Genomic DNA, 22,306 nt, shown 5'->3' on the forward strand with positions numbered 1-22,306 from the left:
AAGCCCAGATGAGAGATCAGGAACTGTGCACAGCGCAATTACACCAAAATAAGTCAAATGGGTAAATAAGATTTGTCCTTATCAGGAATTAGGCTTTGAGAAGCTCTTCTCCTGGGAAACCATCATTATTACATCAGTGTTGGGCTGCAGAAGTCTACTAAAGTTTCACCACTTCATGTAGTGTTGATGTCTGTACTGGCTACACTATACTGTAGGTATTTAATTTCATATAGTGATATGTATTTTTGTGTTATTGTTCATGGAGCTGGTTAATAATAAACTATTGTTTGCAAATTAGCTTTATGTTGTGTGGTTAAATCACGGAGGTCTCTTTCCTTTTCACCATAATTTACTACTCTGCCTTCAAGCTGCATTGCTAGACAGAAACCGGCACAAGACACAGCTGATAATTTGTACCTTTGTCCAAAGAGACGCCGGGAACTTCCCCACACATTCAAAACTTTGAATGAAATGAAACACGAGACACATACTTTTAAAAGGTTTAATCCCAAAAATACTTTTTTTTCCATTTTGGCATGTGGTACATCGTTTGGTCTTGCTGTATCTTGGTTGTAACGCTATACTCTATTATTTACATGTACTGTGGCTGCCATGCACTGTCGAGCACAAGTCGACTGATCGCTGCAGATGAGCGGATGCCGCGTTCATGTCAGATTCACACGCCGCACGTTTAGCTTCCATCACTAACGACGACATTCGTCTCTGCCTCTGGTGGAAATGAACGTGATGACATGTTGCATTCAATCATTAAAAGATTCTGCGTACAGTATATCATTGAGAAACATGCTGCAGTTTAAGGTTCAAAATAAGTAAGGTTTTATTATTTTGTGGACGTCATGCTGCAGCTACGTGGTTTCCCTTTCTTTTTCTGTTTTGACGTGAATGCAGCATTGGGACAACAGTCTGTGAGACATTCAACAGTCAACCAAGAAACAAATGCCACTGACTTGTAGTTGTTTAAATGCATATGCAAACGCTGTCTGGGTCAGCGGCACGCAGCGCGTTTAGGTTTGTCGTTCAGGAGGAGGTCAATTCAGTGAGAAAACGTCGCTTTGAGGAGAAGCTGAACAGGTTCCAGCCTGTTGAGTTCTTTCACTGCGTTCAGCGTTACAGGAAGACACTTTGCTCCGCGTCTGTCTGTTCCGTCACCGCCAGCAGGTCGACACTGTACAGGACTAATAACACGCTAATAGCACTGGCCTTTTACAAGTAGTTTGTTGATAGACATCAGACAAATGTGATTTCATTCATGGCTGCATCCTAAACGTTCCACTCTGCAGACAGCTACAGACGTGACAACCAGCGGCTCCTGAACCTCGACCTCGAGGCCCTTCCAGGTTTTACCAGTTTTACCAGTACTTACTGCTGACCACCTGCTCCAGGTGTTCAGCCAGTTGGACGTCCACTTCCATTCAGACTGACCCAACACACCTGATCCAGGTACTCAGCAGAAAGCAGGGCAGGGCGGATGTGGATCAGATCAGGGATCTGCTTCCTTAAATGAATACAAAAAGGTCCCCACTACAGAGTAAAGTCTCAACCTTCTCAAAAACATTCACAGTTTTTCGTCTGACATCGAAGGGGAGGGTTGAGAACATGTGACCTGCAAGTCCTTCACTACAGCTGATGACTTATATAAGTTGTCAGAAAACAAAGAGGTTTGGATTCCATACTATGCAAGCGTATCTGTTGTTGACTGTCGTAATTGTGGGTGAGATATTTTGAGATATTTATATATTTATCACTGCCATTATGTAAGAAAATAACTCCTAGCCCTCAAAAAGTATACAGATTATTTTCAATATTTTAGACAATTTCTCATAATAGTTTCAATTTTCAAGCTTTTTTTTTTATTTTTCCAATTAGGAAATATGTCCAATATAGTTTCTGTATCCTTGTCACCCTCAGTCACTAGCAATAGAAACTGACATTTTCCAGCCATTATATAAATGGTAACGCTACAGCTTCAGCTCGAGTCTGGTGGTTACTTGTTTCTGGGATGACGTTAGGAGCTACTGTGTGGCTTCAGACACTCGTACATCCTAAGCACAGCACTGATACGGTCGTAACTACAGTAATCAGGTGAAGCAGGGATCACATTGGGACAGAGCTGATGTCTGACATTTACTATGGCTTTCAGAGGAGGTGTAGAAAAAGATAGTTTCTCTTGGAAAGACACATAACTATACACTAAATAAAAGTTAGTGTGAGAATATTAACGTTTACCAAAATCAAATCTGTTTTATAAAGACAGTGCTGATGCCAAACATACATAATACACGAATGCATCATTTTATCCCACATAATTGACCAAACTTGAATCTTTAAACCAGCGTAAACAGAGCCCCGTCTCAACCACTCATTTCACATTTATTAGGTGGGATAAAAGAGCAGAGTGTGTGTCTTCTCGGGGGAATCCTCTGCGTTCTATGATCACCTCACAGCTTTGAACATCAGCCCGTGCTTCAGTGCCTCCGTTATCACGTTTGCAACTGTTCTGGACTTGTGCACGGCACAGAAGCGACAGGGAACTCAGCGGACCCAAAGCCTCTCTGCTACAGTGTGTACAACAGTCTAGCTAATACTCCTACATCGAGAGATGTCACATATCTGTAGATAAAAAAAGTTGCTAAATAGAGTTTAGTTCTGTTCGTCTTTGTTTCCATAACATTTATGACGGAAGATATGGATTCCAGTGGGCTCATCTATAATGACACTGCTGTTTATGCTACGGTGTTTTGATTTACCATCGCTGTGACACATCCTGAATCTTGTCCTGTTGATTTTACCAGCCATTCATCGCAGCCCCCCCCCCAAGTCCACCATCACTGCCTCTTCTTCTTCTGCTTCAGGGACTTCTTCCTCTTCACTATCATCTCATACAGCTTGTCCATGCCCTCGTTCAGCCCCTCTCCTATGATGGCGCAGGCCGGCTGCACGTGGTACGGCGTGGCGGGACTGAGCTCCGCCAGAGCCAGCTGCCTCTCGATCTCCCCGACGTCCAGGGCCCGGGGCAGGTCCTGCTTGTTGGCGATGACCAGCAGCGGCGTGCCCAGGTTCTCCGCGAACCGGGTGATCCTGTGCAGCTCGGTGCGGGCCTCCTCCAGCCGCTCGGCGTCCACGGAGTCCACCACGTACACGATGCCGTCCGTGCAGCGGCTGTAGGGCTTCCACAGGGGCCGCAGCTTCTCCTGGCCCCCCACGTCCCAGAAGTGGCAGCTGATGCCCCGCGAGGCCCCCGCGCCGCCCAGCCGGATGCGCTCCGTGTTGAAGCCGATGGTCGGCACCGTGTTGACGAACTCGTTGAATTTGAGCCGGTAGAGCACGGTGGTTTTGCCCGCAGAGTCCAAGCCGAGCATCACGATGTGCAGGGACTGGAAGGCGGCCAAATTGGAGAAACTGTTCCCCATCTTGCAGGTGTGAGGAGGGGGAAGCATGCACACACACACACACACACACCCGCGGCCCGAGGAGCGAGAGATATCGCTGCGGGAGAAGCCTAAACCTCGCACGGCTGCGCCATAGCGGCAGTTTCCCGGTGAGAATAAAAGGGAGAGACGCGCCGAGAATCCGTTTTCGGAGCTCTGCCGTTCAGCAGACGCGGAGGGCGCAGCCCCGAGTTGCGCGGCGGCACTCTGGCAGCGAGACAAGCCGCAGCATCCCCGGACTCGCTCCAGCGGCAGCAGGCGTCCAGGAGCGGGCGAATGGTTTCAAACTCAGCGCGGCGTCCGTTCGCACCGCGCACCGCTCTCCGAATGCGCCAATTACGCGCGGCCGAATGTCACATCATGTCTCACGCAGCCTCGCGCGCGCACACACACACACACACACACACACACACACACTAAGGTGATGTTGTGACGCGTGGATCAGGCAGTAAACGTTGCCATGTAAAGATTCGTAAAGTTGCACCAGGCGGACAAATAACCCGTTTCCGGGTGAAGCGACGGAGTCTCCAAAATAAAAGCTCTTCAAACGTTTAGTCAAACATTGTTACGTTGCCGGCAAGGACGAGTGGTGTTTTATTTTGAAAGGCAGTCATTCATTGAGGGGCTGCAGTGTTTCCTTTGCGCAGTAAGCAGCTGCAGAAACTCTGACACCTTGTGGGGAAATTAATATCTCGTTAGTGCACCTGTAGAAACTGTATAGTGACGTCAAAAAGTGTTTTAAACTTAACTATAGAAAATAACAGGTAAGTCTAGAAAACGCAATTATCTTAAGTAATAGGCTTCTTGTGTTCCTTAACATATTTGTAAAAAGATTGTGTATATGTGTTTACCTTCAAATGTAAGAATTTAAATTATTTTGGCTTTATATAGAACCTGCGACATTTTGGGCTCCCAAGTACAGACCTAAAAACTTTAGACCTTGCCTTTTAGGAAAAACACTTTTTAATATCTTATATGGTGCTGAGGATTATGGCTTGCTAAACTGTGTGACCATGAAGTATAAAATATTAAATAATGTTACTGGTATAAGACTTTAACAGAAACACTACACAATAATAAATAAAACCTATTACATTTGTTAGTCTTCCAAGGCTTTCTTTCCATTTTGGACGATGTTTCTGAGGAGGCTCAGGTCCTTTAATGTCTGCAGCTCCATGTTGAGGATGTTCCATGAGTCTGTGGGTCCAGTGTTTTGGGCTGTGGTCTGTGGGGCAGCAGCATGAATGTAGCAGACAGTAACAGACTGGACAAGGTGATCAGGAGGGCTGGTTCTGTTCTGGGGGTGGAGCTGGACCCCCTACATGCTGTAGCTGAGAGGAGGATGCTGGTCCAACTCCTCTCCATCCTAGACAACACCTCCACCCCCTACACATTGTGTGGCTGGACAGAGGAGCACCTTCATCCAGAGGCTGATCAGTATTAGGTGCTCCACTGAACGTCTATGTTTTTTGAATCTTGAATCTTGAACGTTGGTGCTACATTAAATCAGTTTAAAATCTAAAGGCTAAAATGCTGTAGCAGGTTTGACAGCAGCTGGCAAATTACAGTATGCACTATTTGTAACATATGCACACAAAAATAAAACACTACTGTCACAGTTTTATGTTGTCATGTAATGTTTGCATCTCTAGGTGGCAGCACAACACTATTCCTTTGTGAAAACTACCTGCAAGCTCAACTCACAGTAACATTAAACTGTGGGAACATTTTGGGAACGTTGAAAAGAGAGTGAGCTGTGTAACTCATACAGCACATGAATACCTGTGTCACTCCATTCATCCTGTTTGGTCTAAGTGTTACACTTAGGGAAGTCAAGAATAAAATTACATGCAAGAACCTTCAAAAAAAGCTCATGTTATACATTCCATCCATGTGGCAACTGACTGACAAAAGGCTCAACACACCTGATCCAGGAAATCTGCAGGAAGCAGGGCCGAATCTGCACCTTCAACACCAAGTCTGCTCAAATGCACATTTGAATATATTCAAACATATTCAATTTTATATTGTCCAAAGGATTAATTCATGTTAGTTGAACAGACTGTAATAATTTAAGTTGGCACACGAATGGGCAACATTAAAAAGTAATGTAGGTCATTTCAAAGGTGCAAAGAGAAGTTAGACTAGAACAAAAACTACTTGAGTTGTAGTCAAGTTATGAAGTGAGTTACATTGTTCTAGCCTAGTTTGCCCTGGATACACATCTGTGCATGCATTTGTGTTTTAGTTTGTTTACCTTAGCCACTTAACATTCAACAAAGTGGACAAACTAAATCACAGCAGCACTCTGCATTGGTTAAAACCTTAAGTGACTTCACTTAGTGAGAATAAGCTGAAGCACCTGCGTGATTATGCAGAGTTGTTCAGAAAAAGCAGCTGCATTAGCACAAGTAGCAAATAGTCAAGGGAGAGTCACAAGTGCACAAACAGTCGTCAGCACAACCTGAGTCATCAAGATCCCAAATTGTTCTCTCTGCCATCCATCATTGATTTGCTTCGTAATGAATGTTTGTGAGATCAATGAAACAAATTCACGCGCACAAGTGCACGCTGGAGTGCCTTTATGAGAAACAATTCATCCTCGCTCGCTCTCTGCCTCTCTCTCTCCTTAACAAGGCCCATCCTGGCCATCTGGCCACCTCATCCATAAACAGAAGCCTCCTTCACTGATTCACCTTTAATTTATTCCATCGCTTTCTCACTGCCCCTCAGCTAACGGATGCCAAGCAGCAGCGCAAGGTTAAACGAAAAAACTTCTAATTAAGCTGTTTTACCCTCCGTGTTGTCTTTTGTCGTAGTTGCTTGTTCTTATCTGCCTTCACTATCTTCACCCCAGCGGAGCAAGGTGATTGGCTCCCCAGCCCTAGTCCTCCATTCAAATCTGTGCCTGGATGTTATTCTCTGTGATACAGCGCTGCATAAATAAAATGAATGACTTGAAATCTTAAAAGAAACTGTTGTTTGCAGGTAACATCTATATGTGGTTAAGTCACACTATTTTTGGGATATAATCAAAATTACACAGAATGGGTTCTAAATTTAGAGGTTTCTTGATTCTGACTTTAGCCTCCCACCTGTCACATATGATATGATGTGTGAACATTCATCCGTGTTTGGTACAGATAAATAAATACCTAACATGTAAAGTTCAGACACAGATCTAAACAGATGCGGGAACATTACAAGAAACACAAAACACGAAAAAGATGAAAAGCTAAAATTATTACCAAAGTAAAGATAATCATCCATTTTCTATTCTATAGGCTGGAGCATATCTCTAGGCTATGGGTGAGAGGCGGGGTACACCCTGGACAGGTCGCCAGTCCATCACAGGGACAAACATATACATTTTTTTAGAGTAAACTATCAACCTAACGCTGTTGTTGTTTTTGGAGAACCCGGAGAGAACCCAGTCCCCCTCCAGGATTCAAACCCAGGACGTTCTAGCTGTGAGGCAACAGTGCTACCCACCGCACCACCATGATCGTTTCACTGAGCTTGGAAATCTGACAAAACATTGAAATCAAAAAATTGTAAAAAATAGATTAGATTTAGATTTTTTTAAAAAGCATATTTGACTATTGATTTATCAAAAACTAAAATGTTCATCAACATATTTGCAGCTATACATCGATCCATCTTGTGTGGACTGTGGGAGGAGCCCAGAGAGTCGAACTCCACACAGAGGGGGCCACCGTGGAAATCAAACCTACACCCTCCTTGCTGTGCGGAGACAGCACTACCCACAGCACCACCATGTCCCCCCACTGCAGCTAGACAGTACACTGATATGTTTTAAACTAACATATAGAGCATCTTCTGATTTATCTGCTAAAATGATTTACTCTCGTTTTCTGAACTGCTTCTTGCTAGTGAGGGGGTATTAAAACAAGCTGAACCATCCACACTCACTTGATCCTTAAGAGAACCTGTGTCCACCTGGGCAACCCTGAAATTTGAGCCCAGGAGGCCGGGCTGTGAGGCCCTGGGAAAATTATACAAATCATAATTACGTCACACAGCCAAAGGTTTGGACACACTCCTTCAGTCTGTTTATTTATTCATTATATTTTCAACAAATTACCAAAGACAATAAAATGATGACAAAACAAAGCTGGAGTTACAGTTTAGGTCTTCCAAACTTGCTCACAAAAGACAGTCTATGAAGACTGGTCCCTCTGAGTCCGAAAAGCAGCCAACAAGTATTTAATGCCTCTGAGAGATAGTTGCTAAATCATTCCACTTCTCTGTCATGGGGCTGAAAAAGAATGTCAAAAGTGTACAAAGCAAAAGGTGACAAAATATATAAAACATAGAACACATTTGGGGACTTTGTCATTTACATAATGTTACGTATTAATATACAGTTAATACATTTTCGTACTGTGACTGACAGACTTGCACACAAGAGAAATCAAAAGCAGAATGAAACAAATATAACACTGATCATAAAACGTATTACTATAAAATTAGAAGTATTTGTGACAGAGGTTATGCTTATAGAAAAACATCTTTGATTGTTTTGGTTTAAAAGTGCTCTGCCATGAGAGGCAGTTTGTTATAAAACCTTCCTGTTCCTAATGGAAGTTAGAACGATGTTCAAAGCAACTGTACGTAAGTATGTTGTTTATGCACAGCTGTAGTTTGAGGTTGTTGATGTTAACCTGAGGGTGACGTTAAAAGCAATCAGAACCAAGGAATCACACAACCTTGAACTACAAACCAACATTTACAGTCTAGGAGGACAAGCAAAACATAGGAAAAGGTAAGATGAGAAAAGAATGGCAATGTACAGTAAGTAAAAAAGGAGCGAGGTAGAAGACAGATGGACAACAGGACAGAAAAGAGACAAGAAAGCAAGACAAATGTGACAAATAGGCAGAACCCCAGTTTTCTATTGACCTTTCAAATGCCAGAACTTATCGATGGCATTTGTTTCAAAATACTCCACAATGCTGAAGAGGGAACATAAAAGCCTAGAGATTAGCCAGACTTGTTAAAGCTGGATGGTTTCATGTGTAATGTCCAATCTCTCAGAACCAAGAGTCCAAACAAGCAGCTGATCAGATTGCAAAGTCTCCGTATCCGGTGGGGCAAAAAGCAGCACTGCGGAGGACGTCCAGGCAGTTGACCAGGATGAGCGTGCCTGTCAGGTGCTTCCACCTTTTAGTTATGGGGTTCCTCATCTTGTCCAGGCCAACGTGGAGCTCCTGGATCACGTCGCGGTAGCTGTCTCCCACATGGGCGGCCCAGGTCAGAAGGAAGTCGTAGGCTGGCTTCCACATGGACTACGGGTGAAGATGTGGTTCAGAGAAAGACAAGGTTTGGAAACGCTGTCATAAACAGGAAGCAGCAGCTATTTACCCTTAGGGGTCTCACCTCATTGTCCAGCAGGCCGTTTTTGTCGCGATGGGGCGCCTCGTAAACCTCCATCTGCTGCCTGGACACACGAGCCAGTTTCTCAGCTAGTTCCCTCCATCGGGAGGCCACCTCCACTGCCGTGGTCAACAACACAAAGTCCAGAACCAACCTGGCAACCAGGCCCTGGCAGTCCATCTTCAGTAATGCCTGAGATGAGATGAAAAAAAAATAGGCAGGAGGTTCAGAGCAACAACTTGTCGGACAATTAGGATAATACCAAGCATAGTAAGGCTGAACCAGATGTTCAACCTGCAGATGTTTACTTTGGGATGCAACCAAAAATCACAGCAGGTGGATTTATGTGTGTCCATCCAGAGATAGACAGAGGTCTCAACTAGTGTGACATCTCACATCTACACTCACAGCTCTACACAGCTCAAAGGCCTTCATGGTGCTTGGCGGGGGGGGGGGGGGGGGGGGGCAGCACAGCATAGACCAGAATGCCTGAATTAAACAGATGCAGGGAAAACGTCTTCTGCTAACAAGGTACTTCTATGTATAGAATATCTCTATATCTGGCTGTTTGAAAGTCTAATGGTCCCCATTATCAGCTAACATGATGAGCCGAATGCTGCTTCACCTCGAAGCTCTGTCTTGGAGACAACATTTCACAATTTGATAGAATAGAATAGAATAGAATAGAATAGAATAGAATAGAATAGAATAGAATAGAATAGAATAGAATAGAATAGAATACCTTTATAATCCTGCGGGGACATTGCCAATCCTTAAACAGGATGCCATCCCCAAGGTACTTAGTGATGTGTCTATGATTACATGATATATTACATGTAGATTTATGTATGTGTCGTGATTTCCTTCTAGCACACATGGACGTGGAGGAGCTGTGAGGGACCTTATTCAGAATTATCATCTCACCTCCGCCAGCTGATTCAGACCTCACACTAGTTTCAGTCTAAATATAGAGAGGCCACACACACACAGACATCATGGTTCACCGCTGCTGCTTGAAGAGGACTGTGATGTGTTCAAATGCAAATGGGGAGCTGCTATAGCTGCAGGAGGCATGTGTGAGAAAGGAGTCTGTGTAGATCAAATGAAGCTGGGAGAACTTTGGAATATTTGTACACATTGATTTCTCCTCAAATAAAAGTTAGTTTGCTCCTGGGCCTGTACCAGATGGAGATCAAAGGCCAGTGTCTTGCTTAAGGACACTTTGTCAGCTGTTCTTTTAGTTCCAGATGGAGCATATTAGCATATTTAAAAGTTCAGCATTATATAATATTTCACATTGTGCCACATAAACAGATACACTGATTGTGCACTGTTAGTCTTTATGGTGGGCCTTCAGTGATTGCTTATAGTGTTTTCATACTGTATGGTCAAGAGGATCTGGGAATTAAACCAACAACCTCTGATTACTGAAGATCCTTAGAGCTATTTGTCTTCAATGAAGAACAGTTGTGGAACCAAATGTATCTTTTCAGGGCATTTTACCTCTATGACCAGCATAGTAATGATGATGATGATGATCCAAAACTTGTCTAGAGACAGCTCACAATAAGTGATAGTAGTAGACAGAGTTGTGCAGTTGTTTTCCATTTGTATTTTTAAAATTATACATTACAGCTAAAAATAAGAGATGGCACTGTGACACAATCCAATACTGTTTGATCCTGACTGTATTTAAAATAAGTTTATAGAATAATAAATAAAAGCACTGAAGGTAGAAAAAGCCATTGAAAATATGACAGTGGTGACAAAAGCCCAACAGCAGAGGGACAGAAGGAGGCGACATCTGAGCAGACAGCTGTCACTTAAATGAGCTTCACTTCTGAATGGTTCAACAAGAAAGAAGAGACGACAAAATGATGACACAGAGGGCTGCTGCTATTTCCAGACAAACAAACTGACAGTGACTGTGTGTTTATTACTGTAACCATGGCGATGAAGCGCCAGCCATGCCTTGCTTTTCCTGTACGTGCGCTACTGATGGTGTCTCCCGCTGAACTGAATGGATCTATTATTAAAGGACACTTTCAGCCACTCTCCTCCTTCAGCTAATGCTTTTTTCGTTTCATCCTCTGTGCTCGTAACTGGAGCCACAGCGTTGTGTGGTGTCAGATGTTGCCGGCTCACGTTTCACATGGGAACACCAACCGCTCACTGTGGCAGACCATGAAGGGACATGACAAACTGTACCAGGACTAACACACTTATACTTATACATTTACTTATTGTTAACACTTATTGTTTTAAGTTCCATACTGACCACAGCAACACTTGTACCAAGGCGAAGTTCATACAAATCAACAATCTTTATTAGATCACTACTTCACTGTCTGCAACTAAAATATCAGCACCTCAGCTCCTTTACTGTCCACCTACAGTATGCCCTGGCATTTAGAGATTAATGTGGAGAAAGCAGCTCATAATAAACACTTAATTTGATAATTGAGGATGTTGAAGCCAGTGGAGGTAGGAATGTCCTATAATTAACAACTAAGAGTGTATTTGCTCTTTTAAGCAGGACATCTGGTAATTCAAGCCTGTGTGCCTCACCGGACCTGGTTTTTTAAGCCTGAAAACAATCTGCTGCTCTCTAGGGAAATAGTCCATGCACAAAATCAGTGGCGTGTAGCAGATTAACAGGAGTTTGATGATGAGGTCTCATCATCCAGATTGAAAGAAACAAATCTTGATCCAGCTATTCAAAGGGAGCTAATAAGCAGCATACATGTACATGAGGGTTGTGTGAGTCTGAGGGATTAAAATGCTCTTTTATAAAGCCAGACTACAGGCCACTATGTCTGGAGCTGCCCCCAGTAAACCAGGTGACATCCTATTTATCAGTTTAACAAGTCTTACAAATCTTTCAGACAAACCCAGACAAAGTTGGCTTCAATGAAAGGACATGAGGGTGTCCTCAGTTTCTTATCCAGCAAAAGGAACTCAGTGGACTCGAGCATGAAAACAGGTTTAGAGATTTAAAAAAAGCCATCTCAAAGAGATCTCTGGGCATTAAACCTCAGAAGGAGGTGAAGTAGTCACCAGCATAAAACCTTTTAGACATAAAACCTCCACTTTCCTTAGCCAGAATATTCAGGTCACATGAGGCACGAGGTGGGCTACTGCAGGTAAAGTGACTCCCTAACTCTCCTTTAGCTTAATGCTATTTAACAAGTCTGTCTGGATAAACAGACATGGTAAAATATACTTTGATCGTATATTTTTCTAGCTGGGGAGTAAATACCACATTCACCGTTTAAAGTTATCGCTGCGTGCACACACACACACACACACACACACACACACACACACACACGCACACACACACACACACACACACACACACACACACACACACACACACACACACACACACAGTGTGATGTCTGTTCTCAGGCTATAAGATAAAACTGTTTGAGTAATCAAGGTAAACTGACAGTGAAGGCTGTTAAGGCAGAGATGTAGTGTCAGGGTGGTTTGTTTGGTTTATATGCATTATTTCAGAATGAACCGTTCCCCTTTGCTGTGTAAATGCAAGACCTTTACCTACTCTATGGTAATCTTAAATGTAACTACAAATACCATTTAAATATTACAAGAGGATATGTGAACATTTATTGTGGCAGCTGTCAGAGTGTGCTCCTCTCTGGTCTAGCATGTCCTGGACAGTTACAGTAAATGTCAAGGTGATGGAGGTATTCAGGATTCTAAAACATCCAACTGGTTTGTTAATTAAGTTGATGTTATACAACGAGATCCCTGTTGAAAATGTTAAGTCGGCGATATATTGTATAATCAAATTAAGAACAAACTAACATAGGCAAAAAAGTTTTTCTTACCATCATGAGCTCCCTCTGAAAGGACTTCCTCTCCTTGTTCTCCATAAGTGTGCACTCCTCTTTAAGTTTCTCCAAAACTGATGCAACCTTCTCAGGCTCACTGTCCAACTCGGTTCGGCAAAAGTAACTCAATGGCAGATTTCCGTAGCCCAGAGCGTCTGCAAATGCCCTCCAGCTTCCAACATTTTCCATTAAGACGGTCCTCACGGAGGCATAAATGTATGTAAGAAACTTGCAAGGCTTGAGAATCTGCTCCAGCAGCATGGTGGTTGTTAGGTCTGGCCCACACCAATAGATGGGCTTGACCTTACCCAGAACCAGAACGTTTTTGGCATGGACAAGCCCCATCTTTCCATGATAGTACCCGATGTACCACTCTTTGGTCCGCAGCTGCCCTCGCAGTTTAATCTTCTCTTCACTTATCACAGCAATGACATCCCCCTTTCTGTACTCCAACAGATAGGTGCTCTTGTGCTGTCTAATCACAGTTTTGATTAATTTGCCAAATTTCAGATTTGTAATGCACCGGTCCTGAAAAGTCGGGTATTTGGAGGTGACAGCCAGAGGTGAGAGAACAATTTTATCCACCTCTTTTTTCTTAAGGAATCTCCTCTGGCCTGCTATCCTCTCGGCCGTCTTTGTTGGCGGATGTGGGGTTTGAACGCAGAACTGAGTAAGGATGCAATCGAGGGCGTCTTTGACTTGGACCCTGAGTGTGAAGTCTGAAATGCTACTTGGGTTGTGTGATGTGATCATATACAGGAGCCTACTGACCTTCCCCAGTTTGATCTGAAATCCCTGTATCACCCCCGAGCCCTCATTTGCCTTGACTTGATAAATGGACATGTTTGAATACAATCCTACCTGAAGGTCCTGGGGATACCGAAGCACAAACTGGTGCTTTCCCCACAGCTGGAGTGCCACTGGTGGAGGTGCGGTAGCCTGCCGACCTGCCTCATTCACTAACAAGGTTTTTGGGGCACAGTCATGACCAAACATAGCCACAACGGTCTTAAAAGAGGGGTGGATGTGCTTGGGCCCATAGAGACCTAATGTTACCTTCCTGTGCATGCAATCCCAAACAGTCATATTCCGGCTGATATACTGGGACTGAACCACAACAGCTAAATACATACAAGGCTCTAGGCTTTCCAAGTGTACCTGAACTGTATCTTTGAAAATGTAAGCGTTCGGGATCGGTGTATAAGGACCTTCTTTACAATCACTTCGAACGCAAAGAACCTCTGCAGCGTGACAACTTTCTGACTTGATGGTTACTGATATCTTCATCTCTAGTGTGATGAAGGACTTTATCTCCATGTTGCTGAGCTTTATCTCTACCACAGGACTCACAGTGGTGCAGTGGTCGCTATTGAGCTCCAGAGGAGGGTCCAGTAAGGCTTTCAAAGAGATTTGCTGGTGGTCTCCGTGGCTGACATGATCTTCTGGGATGTACACGCTGATTTGGGTATCTGGAAGCTGAACAACACCTCCATTACGGTCCAATCTGCACACAATATTAGTCTCCACAGGTTGAGTCTGTCCCCATCCTGGACTCTGGCCCAGGGAGTCAAGGTCATGGCAGGATCGGGCTAATTTTCTGTGGTTTAGCCAAGCAGTTCTGAAGTCCTCCCTGCTCTGAAACTGCTCTGGTGCAGGAGCCTTAAGGCCTATGAAGAATCCTGAAGATGGTAATGTAGGATTCAACTGTGCGTGCAGGACAGATAGTTCTGAAAGGCTAACCGAACGTTTACTCCTGAAAAAAGAATTATCCATTTGGAGAGTTGGAACGACATCTAGATTGGGGTAGGTGACATTTGAATTGTTAATGTTGAGGCTACTAAAGCCACTGGTCATGACTGTACATGTGTTAAAATCAGAACAAGAGGATGGAGACGGTAGAACATCAAAGAGAGTCACATCAGCGGAGTTTCTCACACATGTATCCTTGCAGTTCTGATCCAGATGACAGATAAAGGGGTTGGCAGAGAACGGGCTGTGATTGTAAATTTTGGAGGGTTTATTGGAAATCCTTGTCCACTCCCCCAAACCTTCAAAATCCTTTGACCCATCCTCATATCCCTCCCCAAGACTGTCAATCATCCCACTGTCACTCAGTGATGCATTCCTGAAGCTGACAGGTTGAACATAAGTGGCCGGGATGTATCCCATTTCCATGTTGTTATGGGCATACCACCACTCTCCCTCAGATGCGTCCAGGACATAGAGGTGATCACCTTTGGAGAATTTCAGTGTGGTAAAGCTGCTGGGACAAAAATCCTTTATGGCTACAACTTCCTGGGCAGCTCCATAGGAAGTGGACGTTCCCAACTTTAAGGCACTGGGAGAAGGTACTAAAAAGAAAAGAGATATACAGTAGGGAATAAAACTACTGATACCGTTCAGTTTTAGGCAATATCTCAAAATAGGCATAATCATACACAACACAAATACTGAAGCTGTTGAACTTCTGATGTTACTGAATATCAAACAGTCAGTGTACAGATAGTTTAATTTAACTTTGAACAGTTTCTGTGGTGTAAAGTTGTAATCAAATGCAACCAGTGACCAGCAATCAATTTTAGGTCACAGCACAAATAATTAAAATTCCAGCCACATTGACAGAGTTCAGTTGTTTAAATAAATCATAATTTGACATTATTTATCCCCAATCGAACATGTTTGTTCTAACAATGTCTGTATAACTCACTGACCTTTGACATTACTGAGACTGGCTCCGGTGACTCCTTCACTGAAATCGATGAGTGCCCCCTCAGACTTACAGCGAGGGAGGATGTGGTTGTTGTTGGTCACTCTGATGATTCGGTGGGCAGCCATGGCCGGTGCTCAGAGCAGTACGTGCTCATCAGCAGCTATTATTCTAGATGGTGAACAAAAAATAAATAAATAACTGAATATCAAGGTAGTGGTAACGGGCAACTACAATAGCCTGAATCCAGAGCTCATTGCGGAGTCAATGCTGCAACAGGAAGCTTAACGTTCTAGATCAGTTACACATTTCATTGAAACAAAGGTCAGCGTTTCAACAGAAACGGAGACAGAGCAGAGAAAAAGGGGGTGAGAAATACCACTGTTTGAAGGAAATGTCAATGACAAGATGAGCATCATGTGACAACGTGGGAAACGTACACTACCTACATGTAAAAGTATTGGAACCAAGAGGCTGGTTCCCTTATGTTTGGGGTAGACTGAAGACGTTTGAGTTTGACACCATAATATAAAAAATGATACAAGAGACATTTATGCATTTTTTTAGTTATTTGGGAGCCTTTGTTGTTTTGGTGGAGCTGTGGAGAGTTCTGCTCATTCAAAAAGGGAGGAGATGCTTTCAGGTGGAGTGAGGATTAGACCCTGGACTCAAGTGACAGACCTGCTCACCTAATCCCGGATTCCTCAAGGATTCTCTCAGCTAAGTCTCCACCTGTTCCTGCCCTGGCTAGTAACCTGTCTGCCTTCTCTCCTGAACCAGACACAGCTGACCTGCCCTCAGCAGCTTTTAATAAACACACACCATCGATGATTTCAGAGTTCTCACGGTGGCCACAGTTATCACAGTTAGCGACATGGCTAACTGTGTTAACTCATGGCGTGCATGTTTTGTACAATAGCCATCACTGCATTAATGACAGTTATATGCACTAACAGGGTTTAGGTTTGTTTTAGTTTCATTGAGTTACTAATTGAAAACAGTCACCAGAGTGTAGAGTGGCTCCAACAAATTGTTCTGCAACAAAATCTTCAGTCACAAGTATTCTTTTGTTCCAAGCAAACTGTGACAACACTGGCACCTACTGTAAAACTCTCCCGCTGGTAAAGTTCATCAGCTTTAATATAAAGAGCTCAATGTTTTTAGATGAAAAGAGTTCTTCACAAGAGTTCTTCACAAGCAAAAGTTTGCATAAGAGCTGAGAAAACCATGCAGCCTCTTTTCAGCTGATGACTTCGAATGACTGGTTAGGAAATATGAAATAACCCCCATTTATATCAGCTGAGAGACATTAGTACAAACATTAGTACAAACACTGTTACTATTACTTAAAAACAAACTGTTCTCCCTGGGAATAATGAAACTAGCAGATGTGCACTCTGGGATATAAAGCCTGCAGTGAAGAGAGATGTGGCCTTGGTTAATGGCTGCATCTGTTCATGTGGGGGATCCTGCTGACAGCCAAACTCCGACAAGGTGACATTTCACTTTCCCGTGTCCTGTCTCCTCTCACCAGGGAGAGAGAGTCTCATCAATGAAAAACCTTCCTTCTACTCAAAAATGAGCGCTCAACGGGCAGCAACACTGAGCCTGGGATCAATAACAAGGCTGCAGACAAAGATACTGTCACCTGCTTTGAAACGACACAGTGATCTGTGCTAAATGCAGCAGGAGGTGAAGACAGCGATGACAGATACAAAGGAAAATGGATGCTGCTGGTCTTTGTGCAGGAAACACAGCAGGATGTGCAGCTCCATGCAGAGCCTCCTGGAAGCTGAAAACCTTTGCTTGAGCCAAAATGATGTGAGAAAAACACAATATTATCATATAGGATTCTCAGACAAAATCAAATCAGTTGATTCGGGAAATTATTATCCAGTGTTCACTAGAAATTGTCAATTACATTATATTACATTTTGGGGGCATGTGCAGCAGTGTTGGGTGGTGTGTGCTTAGCTTTGCTTAAAATTGTAAAGGAGAGATATTTTTACCCCCCATGTGGTGAAATACTCTGAGTTATTAGTTCGCCAGTCTGAATGACAGAGTGAAGGGATGGGGGAGACCAGGGAGTTGAAAATTTAATTAGCAGAGACTTGGTTCTAATCCCTCAATGATTGCTGCTGTGATAACCATTTCCAGCAACTGCAGGCTTTCTCATTTGCCTTGGCTTGATTTATTGAGAAACTGCCCAAACGTCAGAAAAGTAGTTATTTCAATTATTATAGTGTTATTTGCAACACAAGTACAGAACAGGCTGACTACTCTTCTTAGTAGTGTGCAACTGTCTATTAATGATCTGTTAGCTATAAATCAAATATTAACTATGAAGGAGAGTATGAGTGGCACTAAATTCAGCCTTGACCCCAGGGGTACAGAGACACATCAAGCACCCTGACAGCCCTGGTGTGGTTGGTTGTAATATAATGTTAGTTGATGTAGCTCAGCTCCCAGCAAGTGTCAGGAAGCAGGAAAATATGTTTGGTTACTGGTCATATGTAATGTTTAACTAAGGTCCCACTACTATCCAATCCATCTGAAACATCTTCTGTGACACTAAGCTGCCTTAACATGCAATCATGAAAAAGTGTGAAGAAGAAAAAAAAGAAACATGAGAATTAGTGTAATATTTAAGGCCTTATACTGTAGATAATAGTTATAGTCGAAAATAGAGTTATGCAATAGAGTAATGCAAGTAAAGCCTTAGTTACTGATCGGCTGGAGTCTGGAGATGTTGAACAAAGTTTAAGGCAATATCCATTTATTAAGTATGGCTAAAATGAGGTTGCTAAGGTTTACAGCCTCTGCTTTGTTTTGGTTCTTAAAGACCACTCAGTATAATTAAAGGCTTTTAAGATGTGGTCAATAGATCAGAGACCTCACTCACTCACTCACTCACTCACTCACTCACTCACTCACTCACTCACTCACTCACTCACTCACTTTTGTCTTTGACAGAAATAAAGCATTAGAGTCGCAGCTACATACAGTAGACGTGTGACTTACTGGAGCCACATGTAAACAAAGCCCAGGACAGTCTGGCTAATTAGATCCAAACATTAAGCACAGTGTCACCTACTGCAGACTTTGCTTAAATGACCCTTAAGACACTTAATGCCATGACCAACTTCCAACCAACCATCCTATAGAACACACAGTGCAGAGTGACTGATCCAGATGGTCCAGATGTTCAACTGGTACATCTTGGAATTAGATTATTTGTGTTCACACACAAACGTTGTACTTTTGCAGCCTTTATCTTTTTCTTTCTTTCTTTCCCCAGCTGTAAATACATGACCTCCCACTTTAAATATAGAACAGTACTGCACATTAGTTTGCGTCGCCCCATAGTCTGCCCTGACTCCCACCATTCATCACTGCAGAAATTCATCATTCAGATATTACATCTCCCCACAGGATGAATACTCAGGCAAATGAGCCCGTTAAGTGCTGGGTTTTAGAGCAGCTTCCACCTGAACACGGCTGCTGCTACTGCTGATGGTTCAAGAAGAGAAAGTGGTATTTTTAGCTCGCTGACAGCTCAGCTCCCTCGCAGCGAGGAATATTTTACCCCCAACGTGCCTTTCTGCGGGAGGAGCAAAGCCTAAAGCATTAACAAATGATGTCATAAAACATCATCCAACTGCAAATGAAACTATTAATGCAATGAACTCAAGAAAAAGATCAAGTGGTTAAACCTATTATTTTAACCTATGTTTAAAATTCATATTAAGGGGGGGGGGGTGTAAGTGTGTGTTACAACAACCAAAATGTAACACAAACATCATTTTGACACCTGACTCCGAAAATGGATGCAGTTTTAAGAGAAGTCTGCCTCTTTAGGTGGGGAGTCCTAATAACAATCACTCATATTGGCCGGGAGGGAGGGGAATCCTGTGACAATAGTAGAGACAGAAAAGACTGAACTATCACTTACAGCATCAGTAGATGATCTATACTGTCCAGTTTATCAGCAGCGGCCTCCGACTGTGTTGTTCCAGTTTTAAAATCCCACTGGAAGCTCCTCATAATTACTTTGATGCCCGTGTTGCATTTGCTGGTAAGTTGGTTTGAGTATAAAGTTGTCACAGTGAGGTGTTCGAACCTGCAGTGAAGCTGAGGCAGAATTTTAATCTGAAGTGTGAGTGCATGTGCACCTACTGGACATTAATTACTGATAGAAGTGCACCTTTGTGTGGAGCTGGAAAAATGATGACATGTTAGTTTTCAGGCTTAAAGCCTCTGAGGTGCTGGAGTGTTGTTAAAGACAGACTTTGTGCAGTTATGCAGTTATTTGTGTGTGAGGTTGGAGGAAAATGAAGGAGAGAAAACAGAAAAGAAGCAGGTGATGAGGCAGTGAACTGGAGGAGGGGGAGTTTAGGGGGGTTTAGAAGGAGCGAGAGAAGGGAGGAGAGGAAGCAGATCAGAGAGAAAGAAAGAAGGTGAGGAATGTGAAAAGAGAGATGTGGACGTACAGAGATGAAAAGACAGACGGAGCTCAAGAGGAGAAAGAAAACACCAGAAAAGGAGTAAACAAGTGCGAAGATGAAAGGAGACGGAAAATAAAGGACCAGGAAGTGGAAAGAATGGAAACTGTGAGTGTGTCAATCCTTGAGGATCTGCGGCTTATCAGACGACCTGATTGTAGGTCGCGTGCATGAACTTACATTCCTGCAGGTGCACAGGTTTTAAAACATCGTTTTTCTTCTATCTGCTGTTAAAATGTTTGCAAATAAATATTTATAAATAATTTACCATCTCACTAGTACAGATACAGACTACTTATTACAACTATTTATATTTCCTCACAAACACAGTTTAGAGGAAAATGAGCCGATCTTGTCCTCACACAACGTTCTGGTAATTAAGCAGTAAACTCGATGTGAATAGTGAAGCTAAAAGATCAGTTCAAGTAAAAAAGTCTCTATGCGACTGTAACCAGAACCGACCTTGTGCTCGCTAGAAGCCCGAACGCGCACAGTGGATGCGTGGAACCGCTGATAACACACGCACCGGTCACGTCCTCTTCTTTTTTCTCGCTTTGTCTCGAGCCATTTGTCCTCAGTCCAATAAAGAAACGAATTTAAGTACAATAAGACTGTGTTTCCGGTCGCAGAACTTAGTTCTAACGGTGACAGTTCACAGTCACCCGATTGCGTCCGTCTCCGCTTCGATCTGTAGCGCTGAAAGAAACCGCTGTGGATGGACGCGCGTGACGTCACAGCGAGGGGCGAGGCGACTCACTGCCCACACCTTCTATCTACTTTCCATCGTTCGCCACTGTTAGGACCCTATTAAATTTAATCCATCTTCCTGTCCCTAAATCTTGGCCTACACTTCTTTGTGTGACTTCTGAAGCTACGAAGATAAGATTAAATGTCAACTTATTTTAAATTATACCCTCATCAAATGCTCATGATGCAGTACTTCAGAAATCTGGACCAAACTTGAGCCAGAAAACAATATTTATGATAACATATCACAAATGAAAGCATTTTTCTCCTCTTTGTTGCTTTCTGTGTGAAGGAAACCAACTATACCTTCTCTCAAGCAGCCATTTATGCTCATTTAAGCCTGTTAAGTCTTTAAGGCCAAAGCCCCATTAGAAATTTTTGGCGATTCAAGTTTAGAATGACTTCATTCCAGCACCTGAATAATTAAAGTATCATTTGTGCTCATATTTTATGTAAAACAAACTAACATTTTAGATGTATATACATTTTAGGTATTTATCAACAAAATGATCATTTTATAGATTATTTATAGATTTATATATTAAGCTGATTTACAGCGTTTATTGATCAAACTCTTAATGAAGCTTAAGTTTCAATTACTATTATTTATAAAGTCTCTTTTTTAGTTGCTTTTGACACTGAATGGACAAAATCAATATGTTTAAGACACAAAAATGTCTCAACATACTGTAAAAACAATCAATCTTCCTCATGTTTCTGAATGACCTGTGTTCTTGTGTAGTTCTTCTGAGAAAACAAATTGTTGCTCAGTGCGTCTTAATGTCTGTGTTCCTGGCTACAGTACATTCAAAGGCAAAAAAAGATCTTCCGGCTGTGATTCGACTGTGTTGCTTCAACACACAGCCGCTAAAGCTATTAAAAAGTCACAAGCAGTATTGTTTGCATTACACACACAGAAGAAGAAACACGGCACAACGCTTGCAGCAGCGACCTAAAAAACATTACATGTGCAAGAAAAGCTGAAAGAACACATTACTTCCATCTGCTGTAAAAAGGCGCAGCAGACCTCATTTCAAAGACAGGAGCTGTAGCACATGCTGCTGGGAGGCAAACATCTGCTCCCCCTTCAGTCATACCTGAGGGAACCTTTAAAGGCTGCACCCAAGGTTTGCAGCGACGCGGCTAATTAGAATGACAACAGCTGCTCTGATTAAAACAAAATGTTCTAATTAATATTAATCACAGTCAGGTTTCGCTTTTTCACTGCACTGTTTCAGGTTCTATGGGGTCCTTTCGGTCCTAATTTTGCTCCTTCACAACCTCTTTTATGTTGGACACGGACATGTTGATTTTCTCTCTTCCTCTCTTTTCACACACCGAGTTTAAGATGAATGCTGCTTCTGAAAAGTTAATGTGCTGTGATTTCTCTGACCACCAGCCTGCTGCCTTTCTTTTTCTGTGTTGACAGGGGCTGAGGGGATTTGATGGATACTGTGAGGTGACTTGTGAATCACTAAAGAATAGTGTAGGGCTTTGACATCCATTCAGCAGCCAGTGCCACCTTGGTTTCATTATTTACAACAAGAGCTCTGGAGTTATTTTTATATTGTATCCAGTATATTCCCATATGGCAAAAAGCCTGAGGTATCGCAACACACTAAATCACACTGAAACAAGATGTTATAT

The 22,306-nt window shown here is 42.8% G+C and overlaps 2 protein-coding genes across 2 annotated transcripts; both read right to left on the minus strand.

Moving 5' to 3' along the window:
- Positions 1–488: 488 nt before the first annotated feature.
- Positions 489–3,925, minus strand: arl4ca (ADP-ribosylation factor-like 4Ca). The gene has a single exon (XM_055506673.1). The coding sequence runs from the start codon at positions 3,456–3,458 to the stop codon at positions 2,847–2,849; it is 612 nt and encodes a 203-aa protein (XP_055362648.1). The 5' UTR covers positions 3,459–3,925; the 3' UTR covers positions 489–2,846.
- Positions 3,926–7,504: 3,579 nt separating this feature from the next.
- On the minus strand, positions 7,505–20,616 carry LOC114845684 (SH3 domain-binding protein 4-A-like). The gene is made up of 5 exons (XM_029134014.3): positions 20,375–20,616; positions 15,415–15,581; positions 12,701–15,054; positions 8,850–9,038; positions 7,505–8,758 (listed from the first exon to the last, which is right to left on the minus strand). The coding sequence occupies exons 2-5, from the start codon at positions 15,536–15,538 to the stop codon at positions 8,534–8,536; spliced, it is 2,892 nt and encodes a 963-aa protein (XP_028989847.1). The 5' UTR covers positions 15,539–15,581; positions 20,375–20,616; the 3' UTR covers positions 7,505–8,533.
- Positions 20,617–22,306: the final 1,690 nt, after the last annotated feature.

This window comes from Betta splendens, chromosome 2 (assembly GCF_900634795.4).
Source record: "Betta splendens chromosome 2, fBetSpl5.4, whole genome shotgun sequence".
Classification (NCBI taxonomy): Eukaryota; Metazoa; Chordata; class Actinopteri; order Anabantiformes; family Osphronemidae; genus Betta; species Betta splendens.